At 38.6% G+C, this 19,671-nt stretch overlaps 1 protein-coding gene across 2 annotated transcripts in view; it reads right to left on the bottom strand.

Annotated features, from left to right (window-relative positions):
* Positions 1–19,671, bottom strand: part of Pan3 (poly(A) specific ribonuclease subunit PAN3) — a 147,578-nt gene that overhangs the window by 92,047 nt on the left and 35,860 nt on the right. Inside the window, exon 5 of one of the 2 annotated variants that reach the window (XM_042685359.1) lies at positions 16,697–16,858. The exons of the other annotated variant lie outside the window; for it this stretch is intronic. Coding sequence (XP_042541293.1) covers positions 16,697–16,858 — 162 coding nt within the window. The remainder of the gene's footprint in view (positions 1–16,696; positions 16,859–19,671) is intronic. 2 annotated transcript variants of the gene reach the window in all.

The following is a 19,671-nucleotide window of genomic DNA, read 5'->3' as shown; positions in this document are numbered from 1 at the left end:
CCAAAAAAAAAAAAAAAAAAAGATAAAATTCATTCTTTGGGAATTAAGGCATGAACATATCTTTTTTGATATTACCATTGGTATAGCAATAGAGTTTAGTTGGATATACTGATTTTATATTTATTTTGAACTTAGTTTTTGCATTTAGCTTCCTAGCATAGAGTATGTTATTTGTAATTTTTTTCATAGATGTATTTTATAAGAATCCCTTGTATTTCTTTCCAGTTTACTGAATTTTCATAAGGAACAGATACTTGATTTTTGTCAAATACGTTCCATCTACTTAGATCATTATGCTGATTTTATTTGGCTAATTGAATTAAGTGACTTTCTAAAATAATGAACCAAGAAACAAGATCTACTTGTTCTAAAGTTTTGCCACTATTATGTAGTCTGTCTTTAAAAAATTTCGTGAACAATGCAACTATGGATATGAGGGCATTGGTTCTAGCTTTTGGAATCATATAAAATAAGCTAGAAAGTATTTCTTTCCTTTATTGTTTTCAGGTAAAGTTCATGATGAATATGTACTATTTCTTTCAAATATTTCTCTACTATTAAGTAAAATTCACCAATGAAGGCATTTAGACTGGGCTGGGAATGGTTGCGGCTCAGTGGTACAGTGCTTACCTAGCATGCATGAAGCCCTGGATTCGATTCTTCAGTACCACATAAACAGAAAAGGCCAGAAGTGGCACTGTGACTTCAAGTGGTAGAGTGCTAGCCTTGAGCAAAAGAAGCTCAGGGACAGTGCCCAAGCCCTGGGTTCAAGTCCCAGTACTGGGGAAAAAATTAAAAAATGTAAAAAAATAAAAAATAAATAAAAAAAACAGAGCTGGGCGCTATAGCTCAGGCCTGTAATCCTAGCTACTCAGGAGGCTGAGATCTGATGATTGCAGTTCAAAGCCAGCCCAGGCAGGAAAGTCCATGAGACTCTTAATCTCCAATAAACCACTCGAAAACAGGAAGTGGCACTGTGGCTCAAGCAGTAGACTGCTCGCCTTGAGCTGAAGAGCACAGGGACAGTGCCCAGGCCCAGAGTTCAAGCCCCATGACCAACCAAAAAAACGAAAAACAAAACAAAACAAAAAAAATGAACAGGCTTCTGGTTTCATTAATTTTTTTTCCATTGTTACCGTTTTCTATTGATGCTGATATGATTTTCTTGTGCTTTAGGAGGGTTTCAACCTGCTGTTTTTTTCTAGTTCTTCAGGCTGACTTTATACTCATGGATTTTAGAATCTTTTTTTTTTTTTCCTGCTAGTCCTAGGGCTTGAACTCAGGGCCTAGGCACTGTACCTGAGCTTCTTTTTTTTGCTCAAGGCTAATACTCTACCACTTGAGCCACAGTGCCACTTCTGGCTTTTTCTGTTTATGTGGTACTGAGAAATCAAACCCAGAGCATCATGTATGCTAGGCAAGCACAATACCATTAAGCCACATTCCCATCCTAGAATCCTTTTCTAATATAGGCATTTGGTGTTATATATGTCTGATTCTGATTTAGTAGTATCCCAAAACTTTTGATGTTTTTTATTCTACTCAGTTCAAAATATATCTCAGACTAGGATTATGGCTTAGTGGTAGAGTGTTTGTGTCACATGCATGAAGCCCTGGATTCAGTTCCTCAGTACCACATAAACAGAAAAAGCCAGAAATGGTGCTGTGGCTCAAGTGGTAGAGCAATAGCTGTAAGCGAAAGAAGCTCAGGGACAATGCCCAGGCCCTGAGTTCAAGTTCCAGGACTGGCAAAAAAAAAAAAATCTCAGCACTGAAGCCTGCTGAAATTGTATTAAAAGAAAGGTAAAGAAGGGTGCTAGTAGGGCTAATTTTGATCAGGACACATTGTAATGCCAGAAATCTGTACGATATGAATTCTTTTAAATTTACTGGAGTGTTTCATGACTTAGCAAAATTCGTCTATCTTGGTCGATGTTCCAAGTCACTTTGAGAAGATGTATTTAGTCATTAGTAGGCAGTGCTCTATAAAATGCCAATCACAAAAAACAAACTGGAGCCGGGCGCTGGTGGCTCACACCTGTAATCCTAGCTACTCAGGAGGCTGAGATCTGAGGATCGCGGTTCAAAGCCAGCCCGGGCAGGAGAGACCATGAGACTCCTATCTCCAATAAACCACCAGAAAACCGGAAGTGGCGCTGTAGCTCAAGTGGTAGAGTGCTCGCCTTGAGCTGAAGAGCTGAGGGACAGCGCCCAGGCCGAGTTTGAGCCCCACGACCGACCAAAAAAAAAAAAACTGGATTTTTTTGGGGGGGAGGGGGAAGAGTTGCTGGTACTAGGACTTAAACTCAGAGTCTAGGCACTGTGCCTTAGCTTTTATACTCAGGGCTGGTGTTCTACCACCTGAACCATAGCTACACTTCTGACTTTTCTGGTGGGTACCTGGAAATGACTCTCATGAACATTTCTGCCTGGGCTGGCTTCAATATGCGATCCCCTGATTTCTGCATAGTTAGGATTATGGGTGGGATCCACCAGCACTTGGCTAACTTGTAGGATTTAATTTATTCAAGTTTTCTATTTCATATTGGCTGTTTCCTACTATTGAGAGGGAGAAAAAAAGTGCCTAATATTGCCTATTTCTCTTTCCATTTCTAGCAGGCTTTATCTCATGTAGTTTAAAGCTATTATTAAAACTGGGTGCCTGGTGACTCACATCTGTAATCCTTGTCAGAAGGCTGAGATCTGAGGATCATGATTTGAAGTCAGCCTGGGCAAGAAAGTTTGTGAGACTTTTACCTCCAATAAACTGGATTCGATTCCTCAGTACCACATAAACAGAAAAAGCTGGAAGTGCTGCTGTGGCTCATGTGGTAGAGCACTAGCTTTGAGCACAAAGCAGCTCAGGAACATCACCCAAGCTCTGAGTAGTTCAAGCTTTGGGGGGGGAGGAGGGGGAACAAAAAAAAAAACAAACCACAACTTATTTTTAGGTACATCAACATTTAAGAATGGTATGTCCATTTCCTTGTTGTTTTTTATCCTCTGATTTTTCTTTAAAAAAAAAAAAACAAAGTTCAGCTGGGCGCTGGTGGCTCACGCCTGTAATCCTAGCTACTCAGGAGGCTGAGATCTGAGGATCGCGGTTCAAAGCCAGCCCAGGCAGGAGAAACTCTGAGACTCCTATCTCCAATAAACCACCAGAAAACTGGAAGTGGCGCTGTAGCTCAAGTGGTAGAGCGCTAGCCTTGAGCTGAAGAGCTGAAGGACAGCGCCCAGGCCCAGAGCTCAAGCCCCACGGCTGACCAAAAAAAAAACAAAAACAAAGTTCAAACTTATGGTCTTCCTGTCACTCCAGTCCCAGACTCTCTTCCAAATAACTCTCTCTGGAATCAATTTCTACTTTTAAGCCTAGTTAATTCAAATAATATGCAGTTCCAGCTATCTTGAGTAGTGTGGCTCAACTTTAACATTTTTTGTTTTGTTTAAAGTTTCTAACTGTTAGCATCATATAACTGAGACTTGTATTAGGATTTGGTTTCTGTACTTGAACTTGAGCCCCCCCCCCCCCCCTCCATGTTGTACCACTTGAGGAATGCCTCCACTTCTGGTTTGTTTTTAGACTGGTTAATTAAAAATGAATGCCCAGGGCTGAATCTCAATTCTCAGATTTCAGCAGCTATGATTATTTACATGAGCTACTAGCACTCAGCAAGCCTATTATGATTATTGGCATGAACTACTAACACTCAACAAGCCTATTATAATTCAACCTGAAAATCACTTCCTCTTACTGTGATGTTCGGACAATTTAATGTCTCAATAATATAATTGTTTCACTTGATGTTCTTTTTTACTCCTCTCTCTCATTCTGGGATCCACTGAATATTTTTATGATTTTCTTTTGTACTCTTGCTTCACTATTAGCTGAAAATCTGTTCTATTACTGGTTGCCTTAAATTTCAAGTATGTATCTGTAGCTTATCACCAACTGTATTAACGTCTTCTAGGAATGCCATATCAAGACATCAGAAACTATACAAAAGAAACTTTCTTACCACCAAGATCATGGTGGTACCATAGGTAGTTTTTCCTGAATCTGTTGGTCTTGTTTTTTTTTTTTTTGGTCCGTCGCAGCGCTTGAACTCTGGGCTTGGGCTCTGTTCCTGTGCTCTTCAGCTCAAGGCCAGTGCTCTACCACTTGAGCCTCAGCGCCACTTCCAGTTTTCGAATGGTTTATTGGAGATAAGAGTCTCATGGACTTTCCTGCCCAGGCTGGCTTTGAACCACAATCCTCAGATCCTGAGTAGCTAGGATTACAGGTGTGAGCCACCAGCATCTGGCTTGGTCTTGAAACAGATACCTTCCAACTGTATCTTCACATTGTCTTTCTGTGTATTCAAATCATATATAGTCTCTTCCTTGTTTTATAAGGCCAATAGTTATACTGCGTTAGGATGCCATCCTTATGGCTTAAACTTAATTAAACATTAATTAATTTAACCTTAATTAAATCTGTAAAGATTCCTGTCCAAATAGTTACATTAGGGTTTAGGGTTTCAACATATATGGAGCAATGGGCATAATTCAATCCATAATACTGACCCTGACCATCATCTAATTATCTTTACTACCTCAGATACAGTAGAAGGTCGCCAATTATACTTCTATTTCTCCTCTCCAACATTTTGCTATTGTCCTATTTTTTTACATGTTTATAAATACTGTAAGTTCATTGTTACTACTCTGGGTCTCAAAAATTACTTTTGAAAAAACTTAAGTAAGTTTCTCGCATTTACTCACAGTTTCTGTTGACGATCCAGATTTCCATAGGGAATTACTTTCCTTCTATCTTCTTTTAGTATTTATTGAAATAGATCTGTTGGTAGTGAATTTTTTCCAGCAGTCTATACATGTATCCCAGACTGGCCTTGAAACTGGTGTTGTAATTATAGAAGCATCCCAGTCTGTCACTCTGTAAGGTTTTTAATGTCTTAAAGCATTTACTTCATTTTCTCATTTCTTTCATTTGTTTTGCAGTGCTAGGGACTGAATTGAAGGCCTTGGGAAAACACTGAATTATACCCACAGCTATTTTGCTATTCACAAAATAAATTTAATATAAATTTACGTTTCACAATAAATAGAACCTTTCACCGGGCGCTGGTGGCTCACACCTGTAATCCTAGCTACTCAGGAGGCTGAGATCTGAGGATCGCGGTTCAAACCCAGCCCAGGGAAGGAGAGACCATGAGACTCCTATCTCCACTAAACCACCAGAAAACGGAAGTGGCGCTGTAGCTCAAGTGGTAGAGCGCTAGCCTTGAGCTGAAGAGCTGAGGGACAGCGCCCAGGCCCAGAGTTCAAGCCCCACGACCGACAAAAAAATAAATAAATAAATAAATAAATAAATAAATAGAACCTTTCACCAACATAATGGTTATACTCTCTCTCTCTCTCTCTTTCTCTTTCTCTCTCTCTCCAAAACCATGAAATTAGCATTGCTGTGATAACTAAACTATATACCTAATTTGAATTTACTCATTTGGCATTCCTACAAGACAATTTTTTCAAAATACAGAATCTTAGGCTGATATTTTTTTCTTCATCTATTTTATGAATATTGCTCCAGTATGGTTTATATTATTTCTTTTCTTTTTTTTTTTTTTCCGATCGTGAGGCCTGAACTCTGGGCCTGGGCACTATCCCTCAGCTCTTCAGTTCAAGGCTAGCCCTCCACCACTTGAGCCACAGTGCCACTTCTAGCTTTTTTCTTTTTGCTTATGTGGTGCTGAGGAATCGAACCCAGGGCCTCATTCATGCAAGGCAAGCACTCTACCACTGAGCCACCTTCCCAGTCCTGGTTTATATTATTTCTTTGGCTCCTAAAAATGTTCTTCTTTTCTCTAGGACTGTCTTTGATGTGGCTAGGTGTAACTTTTTTCATGTTTCTTGAGTTTGAGGTTCATTTGGCTCCTTGGATCTATGAATTTATAGTTTACCTCACCTTTGGAATATACATGTCCATTATTTCTCAAAATATTTTTTTAAATAAGCACCTGCCTCTCTAGGTGCTCCAATTACTAGTATAATGGGCCACTAGATGTTATTCCATACCTTTTTCTCTACATATGGTTAGACATTTGTATTCCATATGGACAATACATAAAAGTACTGCTCTAAGCACTAACACACAGTGAGACCGAAGGAGCATACTCTTAGGAAAGGAACTCAAAGGCACAATGCCAATGTGCATCTGATCATATAAAATAGTAGTTATTAAAATGAACTCCAGAAATGCAAACAAGTTTTCTCTTTATTGCTTTTTCATTTTCTTTTCGGTCTTGTTCATTTATAGCTTTGTGGGAGGGGGAGGCACAGAAATGGAAGGACAAACTAAACAAATACAGCAGTGATACTCACTAGACACTATGTTTAAAATGAACTATACAAATTGTGAGTGGGGGGGAGAGAAGGAGAGGGAAGGGGTGACACTGTCCAAAATGAAATGTACTCTTTACCTGACTTATGTAACTGCAACACCTCTGTACATCACCTTTATAATAACAATTTAAAAAAACAAAAGCACATTGTATGGAGAAGATGCATACACACACACACACACACACAATCTGTTCAATAAGTTCACAGGATAGCAATTCACAGGTGTACAATGTACCCTGAATTCAATTCCATACACCCAAACAAAAGTCTAAGCAACATTACATGCAATGTGCTATGTACTACAAGTCTATATGGCAAGTTATATAACTAATTAATTGGAACAATAGAAAAAGCTAGGGAAAAAAGTGAGCAGTAACAGCATTGCACAACCTAAGTCGCAAAATCATATGCATAAGTTGAACATTAAAGTGACAAGCAAAAATGAAACCTTGAAATCAAACCCAGCTGCCGGGCGCTGGTGGCTCACGCCTGTAATCCTAGCTACTCAGGAGGCTGAGATCTGAGGATCGCGGTTCAAAGCCAGCCCGGGCAGGAGAGACCATGAGACTCCTATCTCCAATAAACCACCAGAAAACCAGAAGTGGCGCTGTAGCTCAAGTGGTACAGCGCTCGCCTTGAGCGAGTGAAGAGCTGAGGGACAGCGTCCAGGCCCAGAGTTCAAGCCCCACAACCGACAAAAAAAAAAAGAAAAAAGAAATCAAACCCAGCTAAAGACCAAAAAATAAAGACAATGACCAATTTCCTGAATCAAGACAAGAAAGGAGTATTACCCAACACATGTTCAAAGAGAATGCCCAAAGGCAGAAGCCAGAAAAAGCCTTTTTGCAAGGTTCCACAAGTAGTTCAGTAGGTCTACAGAAATAAATAAAAACAAGACAACAAAGGCGAGAAGCAACAAAGATGAGAAATAACAAAGGTGAGAAAATAAGATCAGATATGAGAGGTAAGACCAAAAATAGGAAAATAGACAAGAATATGACAGGAAGATGAAGGAAGATCCAAATTATAAGTCAGTAGCAAGAAGAAACAATTTGAAGTAGTACAAACAAGTTTTCAGAAGATGAATGATGTGGTAGAGGTCAAAAAGAAAGAAGAATTAAGAAAAGCTCAGAAATGAGTGACATCAATAACAAAGCTAAATAGAGAGCAGATAATTTTATGAAGGAATGTATTCAGATATGTGTGAATGAAAAACATGTTTGAGAGCAAAGGACAGTTTCTAAACTAGAAAGACAGCCAAAGGACTAGGAGAAGATCTTCATCAGTAATACATCTGACAAAGACATAGTATCCAGAATATACAAGGAGCTCAAGAATTATTAGCCCAAAACTAATAAACCAATCACTAAATGGGCAAAGAGGCTATGGAGAGAATGACTTCTCAGAAGAAGTAAGAATGGCAAAGAAACACATGAGGAAATGCTAGTCACCCCTAGCCATAAAGAAAATATAAATCAAAATGACTGAAATTCCATCTCATCCCCAGGCCAACATAATGAATTCAAACAACAACAAATGCTGGAAAGGAACCCTACTGCACTGTTGGTAGGAATGTCAAACTAGTACAACCACTCTGGACAGCAGTCTGGAGTTTCCTCAAAAAACTAAAACATAGATCTTCCCTAGACCCAGCCATACTAATCCTGAGCATCCAGAACATCACAAACCAGAATACCATAGAGATATAATCCATGTTCGCTGCGGCACTATACAATAGCCAAGTTACAGAAACAGCCCAGATGTCCTAAAAAAAAAATTCAGTACATATTCACAATGCAATTTTACACAGCAATTACAAAAGCAGTATGTCATTTGCAGGGAAATGGATGGACCTAGAACAAACTGTGTTAAGTAAGGTAAGCCAAGTTCAGAGAGACAAATGACAAATGTTTTCTCTCATATGTGGAAGCTAGATCTAAAATATTAGGACCTGATAAACTATACAGGACTCTATAGACATTTACCCACAGTAAGACCAAAGAAGCAGACTCTTAAGGGAGGAATACAAAGGCACAATGCCTATGAACCTCTGATCACATGAAATGTTTATAGAATTAAACTCCAGGAAATGGTCTTTCCTTTGTTGTTTTTGTTTTCTTTTCTTTTTGTCTTGTTTGTCTATCTTTGGGAGGGTAAGGGGGACACAGAAACAGAGGGACAAAGGGAGAATAAATGCAGCAGTGGTACTCACTAGACCATATGTTGAAAATGAACTATACAACTTGTGGGTAGGGATGGGAGGGTAAAACAGACAGCAAGGGAAGGAGTGGCACTGTCCAAAATGAAATGTACTCATTATCTGACTTATGTAACTGGAACCCTTCTGTACATCACCTTTTTGGTCGTCGTCAGTCATGGGGCTTGAACTCTGGGCCTGGGTACTGTCCCTCAGCTCTTCAGCTCAAGGCAAGCGCTCTACCACTTGAGCCACGGTGCCACTTCTGGTTTTCTGGTGGTTAATTGGAGATAGAGTCTCACAGACTTTCCTGGCTAGGCTGGCTTTGAACCATGATCCTCAGATCTTAGCCTTCTGAGTAGCTAGGATTACAGGCGTGAGCCACCAGCACCCGGCTATACATCATCTTTATAATAACAATTTTTTTTTAAATCACATTAAGAGAAATTGGTAAATGGACAATGGAGTCAGCTGGGTCCTCTGACATGTCCAATGGTCTAATAGTTCTCATTCACTTAAAATATTTTGCTGGATGCTTTAAAGCAACAATAATACTTAATAATTTATGATCCAAAAGAACTCAAACAAAATGACTATGATTTTGTTTCACCTATCATTACCTTTAGATATGTCTTAACTCATCATACTCTGAGGACTCTGCAAAATCATCCACTTCCCTAATCCTTTCATTCGCATCAGTATCTTATTCTTACAGGAAAACACACATTAAGTTAAAACTAATTTTTAAAAATATTCAAGTTAACTTTAAAATATAAAACAAAATACCACTAGGTGCTATACACAATAAATGTAACTACAGACTAAATTCCAAATAAATATAAAGATCAATTTTAGGACATATGGTAATAAAGGTGAAATTCAAAGAATAAACCATGATTTAGAAACTGAAATCCTGGGCTGGGAAGGTGGCTCAGTGGTAGAGTGCTTGCCTTGCATGCATGAGGCCCTGGGTTCAATTCCTTAGCACCACATAAGCAGAAAAAAAGTCCAAAGTTGTACTGCAGCTCAAGTGGTAGGTAGAGTGCTAGCCCTGAGCTAAAGAGCTGAGGGACAGTGCCCAGAGTTCAGACAGACAGACAGAAAGAAAGAAGGGGCTGGGAAGGTGGCTCAGTGGTAGAGCACTTGCCTTGCATGCATAAGGCCCTGAGTTCGATTCCTCAGCACCACATAAGCAGGAAAACAAAAAAAAAGCCTGAAGTGGCTCTGTGGTTCAAGTGGTAAGGAGTGCTAGTCTTTAGCTGAAGAGCTGAGGGACAGCACCCAGGCCCAGAGTTCAGGCTCCATAACCAGACCCAAAAAGGGAAGGAAGGAGGGAGGGAGGGAGGTTTTAAACACAAGCAACAGCTTGTGTAATCATAGAATAAAGCAGAACCCTTGAATTCACATTATAAATGTGTAGGGCAGAAGGTAGGTAAATATCCTAAGTAAAAACTAAAGAAAAGATAACAGGGAATTTGCACAAAGGATGCTGATGTTACAACTCATCTGATCTACTTGGTATGTGGGCTGGTATCATGAGAAGACTATGAAACACAAAAGAATATGAAACACAAAAGAATATGAAACAGCTGAGTGCTGTTGGCTCAGACCTATAATCTTAGCTACTCAGAAAGCTGAGATCTGGCCATCACAGTTCCAAGCCAGACTAAGCAGGAAAAGTCCATGAGATTTTTATCTTCAATTAACCAGCAAAAAGCCTAACATGGTGCTGTGGCTCAAGTAGTAGAGTGCTAGCCTTGTGCAAAACAGCTCAGGGATAGGCCCTGAGTTCCAGCCCCAGGATTAGCGCGCGCGCACACACACACACACACACACACACACACACACACACACACACACACACACACACACACACACACACACACACACACACACACACACACACACACACACACACACACACACACACACACACAAATAATTAGACCGTCAAGCCTCTGAAGATGGCATCACATCAAGGACTATTTGGAAAATGTTAAATGTTGAGTTTTTAAAGACTAAACAATCTTTAACATTTCAAAAGAAATCACTATCTTATGTTCTGAATCAGTTGTGAAATCAGAGCTAACTATCAGTGGCAACAAATGGTGACTATAAAATATAAAAAGCACACCTGTAATCCTTGCTACTCAGGAGGCTGAGATCTGAGGATAGTGGTTCAAAGCCAGCCCAGGCAAGAAAGTCCATGAGACTCTTATCTCCACCAGAAAACCAGAAGTGGTGCTGTGGCTCAAGTGGTAGAGCGCTTGCCTTGAGCTGAAGAGCTGAAGGACAATACCCAGGCCCAGCGTACAAGCCCCACCACTAACAAAAAAACAACAACAACACAAGGGCTGGTAATGTGGCTTAGTAGTAGAGTGCTTGCCTACCATGCATGGAGCTCTAGGTTCGATGATTCAGCACCAAATACACAGAAAAGGCCCGAATGGCTCTGCGGCTCAAATGGTAGAGTGCTAGCCTTGAGCAAAAGAAGCTCAGGAACAGTGCCTGGCCCCAGAGTTCAAGCCCCAAGACTGGCAATTAATTAATTAATTAGTTAATTAATTAAAAAACAATGAAATAACTCAAACATCAAGTATTATGGAATCAGTAATGTATGTAATTTCCTCCAGATATCTGAGGAAGGGAAATCAGCATTTTAGCTATCTCCCAAGGAAAAGAAATGAAGAACTGTGCAGTTTAAGACTCTGAACAGTAAGGCAAGGATAATAAGGATCCTGAGAGCTGACAAGGTCATTATGTATAATATAAAAACTCCCATATGATTAGAACCAGTGTATGTCAGATATGTTGACATATAAGGAAAGACAGCCTTGGGAAGGAGGGAAGGGACAGATCCTAAAAAGATTTTACAAAAAACATAGAAGACATTTATGTAAAAGCAGTATAAATAGCCTGCACTGGAGGCATGGGTTAAAATGATAGAATGGTAGAGTACAGCTGTGAGTAAAAAAATCCAAGCAAGAGCTTGAGGCAGTTAAATTCAAGCCCCAGTACCAACACAGCAAAAAAAAGAAAAAAAGCATAACCATATCTGTAACTGCAAAAAAAAAGAAAACAGGGAGAAAGATAATGCAGACTTCTGTAAAACAGAGACAGAAGGAGGTCAGAGGCAAACAATATATTAGGAAAATCTCAGGATTTAGAATTAAGTAGATACTGAATAGAATCCTAGGCTCTATCACTTACTATCATTAGCCTTTTCTAAAGCACAATTTTCATATCTGTCAAATACAATATTAAATGAATGTTGTCTTTCAACTTTTGGGAAGGAAAACCTACCTAAAATCACAGAGGGGAGAGAGGGGGAGAGCAACCATGGGGGGAAAGAAGGAGAGAGGGAGAGTGTGATCACAGGGGGAGAGAGGGAGGGTGAGAGAGAGGGAGAAGAGGAGAGACAGATCACAGAGGGGAGAGAGGGAGAGAGGGAAAAGGGGAAAGAGAGGGAAAGAGAGAAAGAGGCAGAGAGGGAGAGATAAAAGAGCAGAAGTATTCAGAGCTGATGGCTCAGGCCTGTAACCCTAGCTACTCAGAAAGCTTAGATATGTGGATTGCATTTTGAAACCAGCCCAAGCAGGAAAGTCTGTGAGACTCTTATCTCAAAAAAAAAAAAAAAAAAACTACTCAGAAAAAAAAAAAAAAAAACAAGTGAAGGGAGTAGTAGCTCAATTGGAAGAACACCAACAGTGAGCAAAAGAAAAAAGCCCACATACAATGTCTAGGCACCAAATTCAAGCCCTCAGATTGTCCCACCAACACTAAGATAATTTTTATCAACATTTCAGGCAGCCACACAAAGAATAAACCCTTTTTCTGCAAAGCTACAAGAGATCTTAAAAAAATATTGTATTTCTTTGGCTCTTAAGTAGTAGCAATTAGAAACAGAAAATTATTATTTTTAAATAGTTGTGTCAAAACCCTTGTGTACAGTATCTTTACAATAAAAATATATATATATAAACAGTTGTGCAAAGAAATTTCGATTCAACATGTAATTTTTTTTTTTTTTTTGGTCGGTCATGGGGCTTGAACTCTGGGCCTGAGCACTGTCCCTCAGCTCTTCAGCTCAAGGCTAGAGCTCTACTACTTGAGCTACAGTGCCACTTCTGGTTTTCTGGTGGTTTATTGGAGATAAAGAGTTTCACAGACTTTCCTGCCTGGGCTGGCTTTGAGCCTCAATCCTCAGATCTCAGCCTCCTGAGTAGTTAGGATTACAGGCGTGAGCCACCGGCACCCAGCTCAACATGTAAATTTATTTGTACAGTCCATTTTGATCTGTGTCACCCTCCTATCATTCTTCCCCTCCCATCTACCCCAATGTTACCCATCCTCTCGAAGATTCTCAGTTCTATTTTCATGTATATTGAGCAGGTATTCATATTCATTGAGTCCATATATTTTTAAATGGAAATATAAACCACTGTCTTATAAATGGCATGTGCAGCCTATCAAGAGGCTTTATCTAAGATTCTTGGAAGAAAATAAATCAAAAGATTACAATAAAATGATAGGATGGGAATCACTGGCAAGATACTACAATCATTTATAATATTCCAACACAGAAGGAGTAAGTGCAACATACTGCCTCCGGACTTCAAACACTAGACTGAGATGTTATCGTTCAATTTTTTTGCTGGCTGATTAGTTTTTGTTTTCAGAAGTAGAAAAAGGAAGTGAAAAAAGTCCAAGGTGTTGGGTCAAGATTAGGAAATCAATGTAAAAAATGCTCAAAGTCTAGAAAAAAACTAAATAAAATGTCACTGAGATAAAGACATACTACAAGGAAAAAGCACTGGTATTTCTAAATGTTATAGTTACTCCTAACCACATACATTTCATGTCTAGAAATCTATGGAATCATTTATTATTTTCAAAACAAGGTGTCTTTCAAATACTTCAGTTAAACCATTTATATAATCCAAACAATTCTGGTCCTTTTTATTCCAACTAGAGATACATCATACAGAAATGAGATTTTGAATCTGACAAATATGGCTTCAAATTTCTCCTCCTCTACTCTTTTTTTTGTTGGTCCTGGGGGCTGAATTCTGGGCCTGGGCGCTGACCCTCAGCTCTTCAGCTCAAGGATAGCACTCTACCACTAGAATCACAGCGCCATTTCCGGCTTTTTCTGCTTATGTGGTGGTACTAAGGAATCAAACCCAGGGCTTCATGCATAGAAGGTAAGCACTCTACCACTGAACGTCCTTCCCAGCCCCTCCTCCTCTACTCTAAACCTAGCTCTCTCTGAATAAAAGCTTCTTCATTTAGCAGTAACATTTAAAAACAATAAGCTATTAAGAAGACCAAAAGACTCTATATGGGAAAAGCTTATTCTTAGTACCTGACACAAATTTGTCCTTTTAAAAAGCATAGCTGCCAGACACTGGCAGTTCAAGCCTATAATCCTAAGCAATACAGGAGAGGTTGAGATCTGAGAATCAAGGTTTGAAGCCAGCCTGTGTAGGAAAGTCTATGAGACTCTTATCTCTAACTACAAAAAAGCAGGAAGTGGAGCTGTGGCTCAAGTAATAGAGTGCTAGTATGAAGCACAAAATCCCAGGGATAGTATCTAGGCCCTAGTTAAATCCCCAGGACCATTACCAAAAAAAAAGAAAGAAAGAAAGAAAAGAAAAGAAAAGCTATAATTTTGGAAAAAAACAAATGTTTCTTTTCTTCCCTTAAAATTAGAGAAGACCTAGGGAAACAAATGGAACAAAATAAAAATAAAAAGACTAATATATCTGGCTGTAAATTTTTTTAATTTTATGGCAAAAAAATTAAATCATATTAAAAGGTAAGTATCAAAGCCAAAAATCAGTATCAAACTAATTTATATTCAATTGATATGAAATCAGATTTACATAAATTGTTTTTCATCTACAATAAAACTACCACGGGAAAAAGAAAGAGAATACACTGGCATACTCTTTGTTCTTAATACTCTACTCCAAGGCCTCAGTTTAGGGATCCCAAAGATAAGGGAGATTAGATGGGTATTTTTCAATACTTCAACATGTGACATGGGGTTGGGAAGGTGGCTCAGTGGTAGAGTGCTTGCCCTGCATTCATGGGGCTGGGTTTGATTCCTTAGCACCACATAAGCAGAAAAAGTCAGAAGTGGTGCTGTGGCTCAAGTGGTAGAGTGCTAGCCTTGAGCTGAAGAGCTAAGGGACAACACCCAGGCCCAGAGTTCAAGCCCCACGACCGGCAAAAAAAAAAAAAAAGAAAAGTGACAGATCTATGTGGAAAATTTTAGGGCTTATAACACTGCAAATATGGGGGATAAAATACCTTATGTCCTTAAAAGAAAATAACTATTTGAAGCATAAACTAGCAGTAGTATTTAAAGTATGTATCAGGTTCATGACACCTGTTCAGTGTTAATACATTGAATGTTCTACTAGCTGTTTTAATTAAAACTAAAGCATAACAAATATATAGTCTTATTCTAACTTAATCATTTTTTCAAACCATGCTAAAAGAGGCACTTCAGAATCATCTCTAGAATCAGGGCAGAGAGGTCAAAATAGTGTCCATACCTCTGCAGTAGACAGTCTCTATCACAGCTGCTTTTAATAGTTGGGGCCCAATGTATTTTCAGACTTTATTTTGAAAGCTCAAAAGCAACTATAATAACCCAAGTTAATTATCTTTCCCACTGATCTCAAAGACAAGAAAAATTTAGTTAAAACTATATTACTATTCATAATATATCCAAACTTTCTAATTTAAAGTACACTGTTCCCTTATTTTCAGAAAACCACTTCCAAAGTCAACAGGGACAAATGTCATATTTTGCTATATTCCTGGAAAAATGTCTTTATAATCTTTTATCCAAAGCAACACAGACATTGCTACCATATTAATATTGAACACAATAAAATATTGTAGGATTTCTTTTGAAGTTAGATAGATATAAAACCAAGCTATTTTGTTAATGTAGCATATTAACAAAGTTATCCCTACTATATGACTAGCAAGTGTAATAATTATAATCCAAGTTAAAAATGGAACACAAATTATTTTGTAGGTCATTTACAATGTTATGTAGAAGCTAGTCATTGATCTACAAAACCTCATTTTTATTGTTTGGCATTGTTAGGATAGTCAAAGTCTGACATATCTGTAATAACCCTATGAAAACATATTGCTGAAGCTTGTTTCTTTAAATAGCTTTTATTTCCTACTAACAATGTACAAAGACATAACATAGAACTTTCCAGTGTTCAAATACCAAATAATAAAACTTATTCTTATAATATATTTTATAATATGTTTTGAGTATTAGTGCCCTAAGTAACCTGGATGTGCTGGGTTTGATCCCTAGCACTACCAAAAAGGGGAGAAAAAAAAAAGGCCTCAAATGTTAACAAAATATAAAAGAAGAATTAAAGTTGGGTGCCAATGGCTCAGACCTGTAATCCTAGCTACTTAGGAGGCTGAGATCTGAGGATTCAGTTCAAAGTCAGCCCAGGCAGGAAAGCCTATAGAAGACTTTTATCTCTAATAAACATTCAGAGAAAGCCAGAAGTGGCCTGCGGCTCAAGTGGTAGAGTGCTAGCCTTGAGCACAAAGAGGCTCATAGACAACACCCAGCCCGAGTTTAAGCCCCAGGACTGGCAAAAACAAAACAATTAAAAAGAAATACACTTTCCAAAGCAGGAAAAAGTCAAAACTCTACAAATATAATAACATTTAGTTAGGCTGAGCCCAGTCACCCACAATTGTTACTATGTTCAAGGATAGCCAGGGCCAAAAACTTGGTGAGACTCCATCTGAGCAAAAAAAGGTGGAACAGGACTAGACAATACAGATAGGCCCAGGCAAAAAAAAGAGAGAGACCCTATCTGAAAATAATAAAGCAAAAATAAATAGGCCAAGGATGGGAGTTTTGAGTTCAAACCCCCAAGTTTAGGTAATAGGTTATTAACTTTACTATGATGTAATTTTTTCAAATCACCTCAGTATTTCAGCTGAGCCATCCAATCCTTTCATACCCCCCACTCCCCACAGACACAGAAGGCAGCCAAGATATCCATTTTCAAAGAATGTCTAATAAAATTATTTTTTTACCTGTAAATTGTTTTCTGTGACTCTGTTCCACCAAACCATATTGATGGGTACTCCTGATTTACACCTGTCAGCAAGGCAGCCAATAGGGTTCTTTGCTTTCCGTGCCTTTGATCCCATCGGAACTAGCCTCTCCTCCAGCATCCCCAGGCGATACTTCCTTGGCTAGGAAAAAGAAGGAAAGAGACCAGGCCACTCCTACATCCCCACACTAGTCTAAACTAAAGTAACTAACATATAGATGGTATCAGGAATGATGGGATAGGAAACAAGGAAAATCTTTAAGACATTCTAATGCCCATATCACTCCCACCAGCTCCCACCCTTCACCCCTAAGATAACCCATAGTACTAGCAGAATAAGTAATATATAAAACATTAGTTGTTTCAGATGTACTGTAGCCTGATTTTGAGGCTACTTAATGAATAAAAGTGAACTAAGTAAATACTTTACAACTATTTCCCCCACTAGAACTTACCTATTTTTACTGTATTTATGAAGAAATGGCTTCAAGGACATACAATACAAATTTTTAAATTCTGCAAACTTTATCTTTCTTACCAACTCATCTTGCTAACCTTATTTCCCAATGAGAACTATCCCCCAGTTAAAGGAAGCTAGCTGCTGATGCTAAGGAATGACTTAATAAAAAACTATTTTACTGCTGGGCACCAGTGGTTCACACCTGCAATTCTAGCTACCTAGGAAGTTGAGCACCTCAGAAAGTCTGCACTGGCAGGGAAGTCCCTGCAACTCTTACTTCTAACCAACTACCAAAAAGCTGGAAGTAGAGCTGTGGCTAAAGTGACTGAGTGCTACCCTTGAGCAAAAATGCTAAGAGACAGTGAGTGTCCAGCCCTAGGTTCAAGCCCTTGGATGAGGTGCGCAGATGTGAATGCATACACACACACACACATGCACGCGCGCGCACACACACACGCGCGCGCAGGCACGCACGCACCCACCCTAAGAAACTTTAGCTTCGATTTCCTGCATGAAGAATAGGAACGTTTCTCTCTCTTTTTTTTTTAATTGTCAAGGTGAAGTTTAGAGGGGTTACGGTTACATAAGGTAATAAGTACGTCTCTTGTCAAACTTGTTACCCTCTTTTATTTCTCTTTTTCCCCCACTCATTCCTGCTTTATCCTGTCATACAAAAATAAATCCATACTGCAACTTCTATCTTGTGAGATTTTTTTGTTGTGAAAATTCCACAAAATGCTCTTCATGAGTGAATGTCAAGGACCTGTGATTTTGAGTAGAAACTAGAAAGCTCAGGGAAGCCCTCATCTATCATCTTCCCGGTGACAGTGCAGAAATGAGACAGATGGAGGCTTAGAAAACAACGAAGGACCATTCTTTTTTGCTTCCAAACTCTGCACACAATGCTGCGATAAATATTTCTCCTCTGATGATCATTCAAACTGTTTTGAATTGTTACAATCAATTCTTCATGAACAATTTTGTACATTAAAAGAAACAATTTACTTTTGTTCAATGAACCAGAGTACAAGTCACTCTGTCAAGTGTGTGTATTCAATCTAAAGTACTTAAAAGAAATAATTTCAAGCTACAAATAACACAAATTTCATTCAAAATTCACTAATTTGAATTTCTAATAAACTGTCCAATAAAAATCATAAATGCATCATTATTATAATGAAGTCAGTAAAACATTTTAACTTTACATGTGAAAATTACTAGATGATCAGCTGGGCACCGGTGGCTCATGCCTGTAATCCTAGCTACTCAGGAGGCTGAGATCTGAGGATCTTGGTTCAAAGCCAGCCCAGGCAGGAAAGTTTGTGAGACTCTTATTTCCAATTAACTACCAGAAAACCGGAAGTGGCTCAAGTGGTAGAGAGCTAGCCTTGCGCTGAAGAGCTCAGGGACAGCACCCAGGCCCAGAGTTCAAGACCCAAAAGCGACCAAAAAAAAAAAAAAAAAAAAAAAAGGAAAGGAAAGAAAAGGAAAGGAAAGGAAAATTATTAGATCACAGCTTCTACAATCTATTGATTACAGCAAATTTGCACTAAACTGTATCTTAAAAGGAATATATTTCTCCTTTAGAAAATAATAAACTGATACATGCTTGAGTTTTAAAACTGAAGAAAGTTAAATTTACTCCGTTCTGTCATGAGTTATAACTGCCAAAAATAGTTAAAATTAAATATCTTTAAATGGGCTGGGAAGGTGGCTCGGTGGTAGAACACTTGCCTTGCATGCAAGAGGCCCTGGGTTCGATTCCTCAGCACTACATAAGCAAAAAAGAAAAAAGCTGGAAGTGGCTCTGTGGCTCAAGTGGTAGAGCGCTAGTCTTGAGCTGAAGAGCTGAGGGACAGTGCCCAGGCCCAGAGTTCAGGCCCCACGACCGGACCCAAAAAAAAAAAAAAAATCTTTAAAAACATATATACACCATAGCTAGAAAATTCCTTAAAGCTTATGGTATAACTGGACATGGTAGCTCTTGCCTGTAATACCAACATACAGAAGTCTGAGACAAGAAGAAAAGAACTCAAGTTCAACGTTAGCCTGAGCTACAAAGCCAGATCATATCTCCAAATACCAAAAATTCTAATATAAAAGGAATTAATTTAAAGAAAACATCTGATTCACTTAATGTAAGTTTCAAAAACTTTACAAATAATGCTTATAGAAATATTCTATGAAAATCAGATTCTCCACCAATGACCTATATAATACTGTCTTTAAGGTAGACAAAAAAAAATTAAGCTTCTACTAAGAAAAGCAACGAGATTACCTACCTATATAGCATAATTACAATACTATAAAAGATATTTATGATGGTAAAACTAGTTCCACTCTTATGCAATCTTTGACCAATCCAGTAATCCTCTACACATCTAGATTACTAGGAACTTCTGTGGATGAAGATGTGTACTTCATAATTTACACATCTCACATTTTAAGTGAGACAATTTTAAATCAAGTTTTAGCTAGCTAAATCCTTGGAGAGA

Source organism: Dipodomys spectabilis, unplaced genomic scaffold, assembly GCF_019054845.1.
Source record: "Dipodomys spectabilis isolate Male_0828 unplaced genomic scaffold, ASM1905484v1 ptg000095l, whole genome shotgun sequence".
NCBI classification, from domain to species: domain Eukaryota; kingdom Metazoa; phylum Chordata; class Mammalia; order Rodentia; family Heteromyidae; genus Dipodomys; species Dipodomys spectabilis.
Note: the sequence above shows the minus strand (reverse complement) of the source record. Positions and strands in the feature narration are given on the sequence as shown.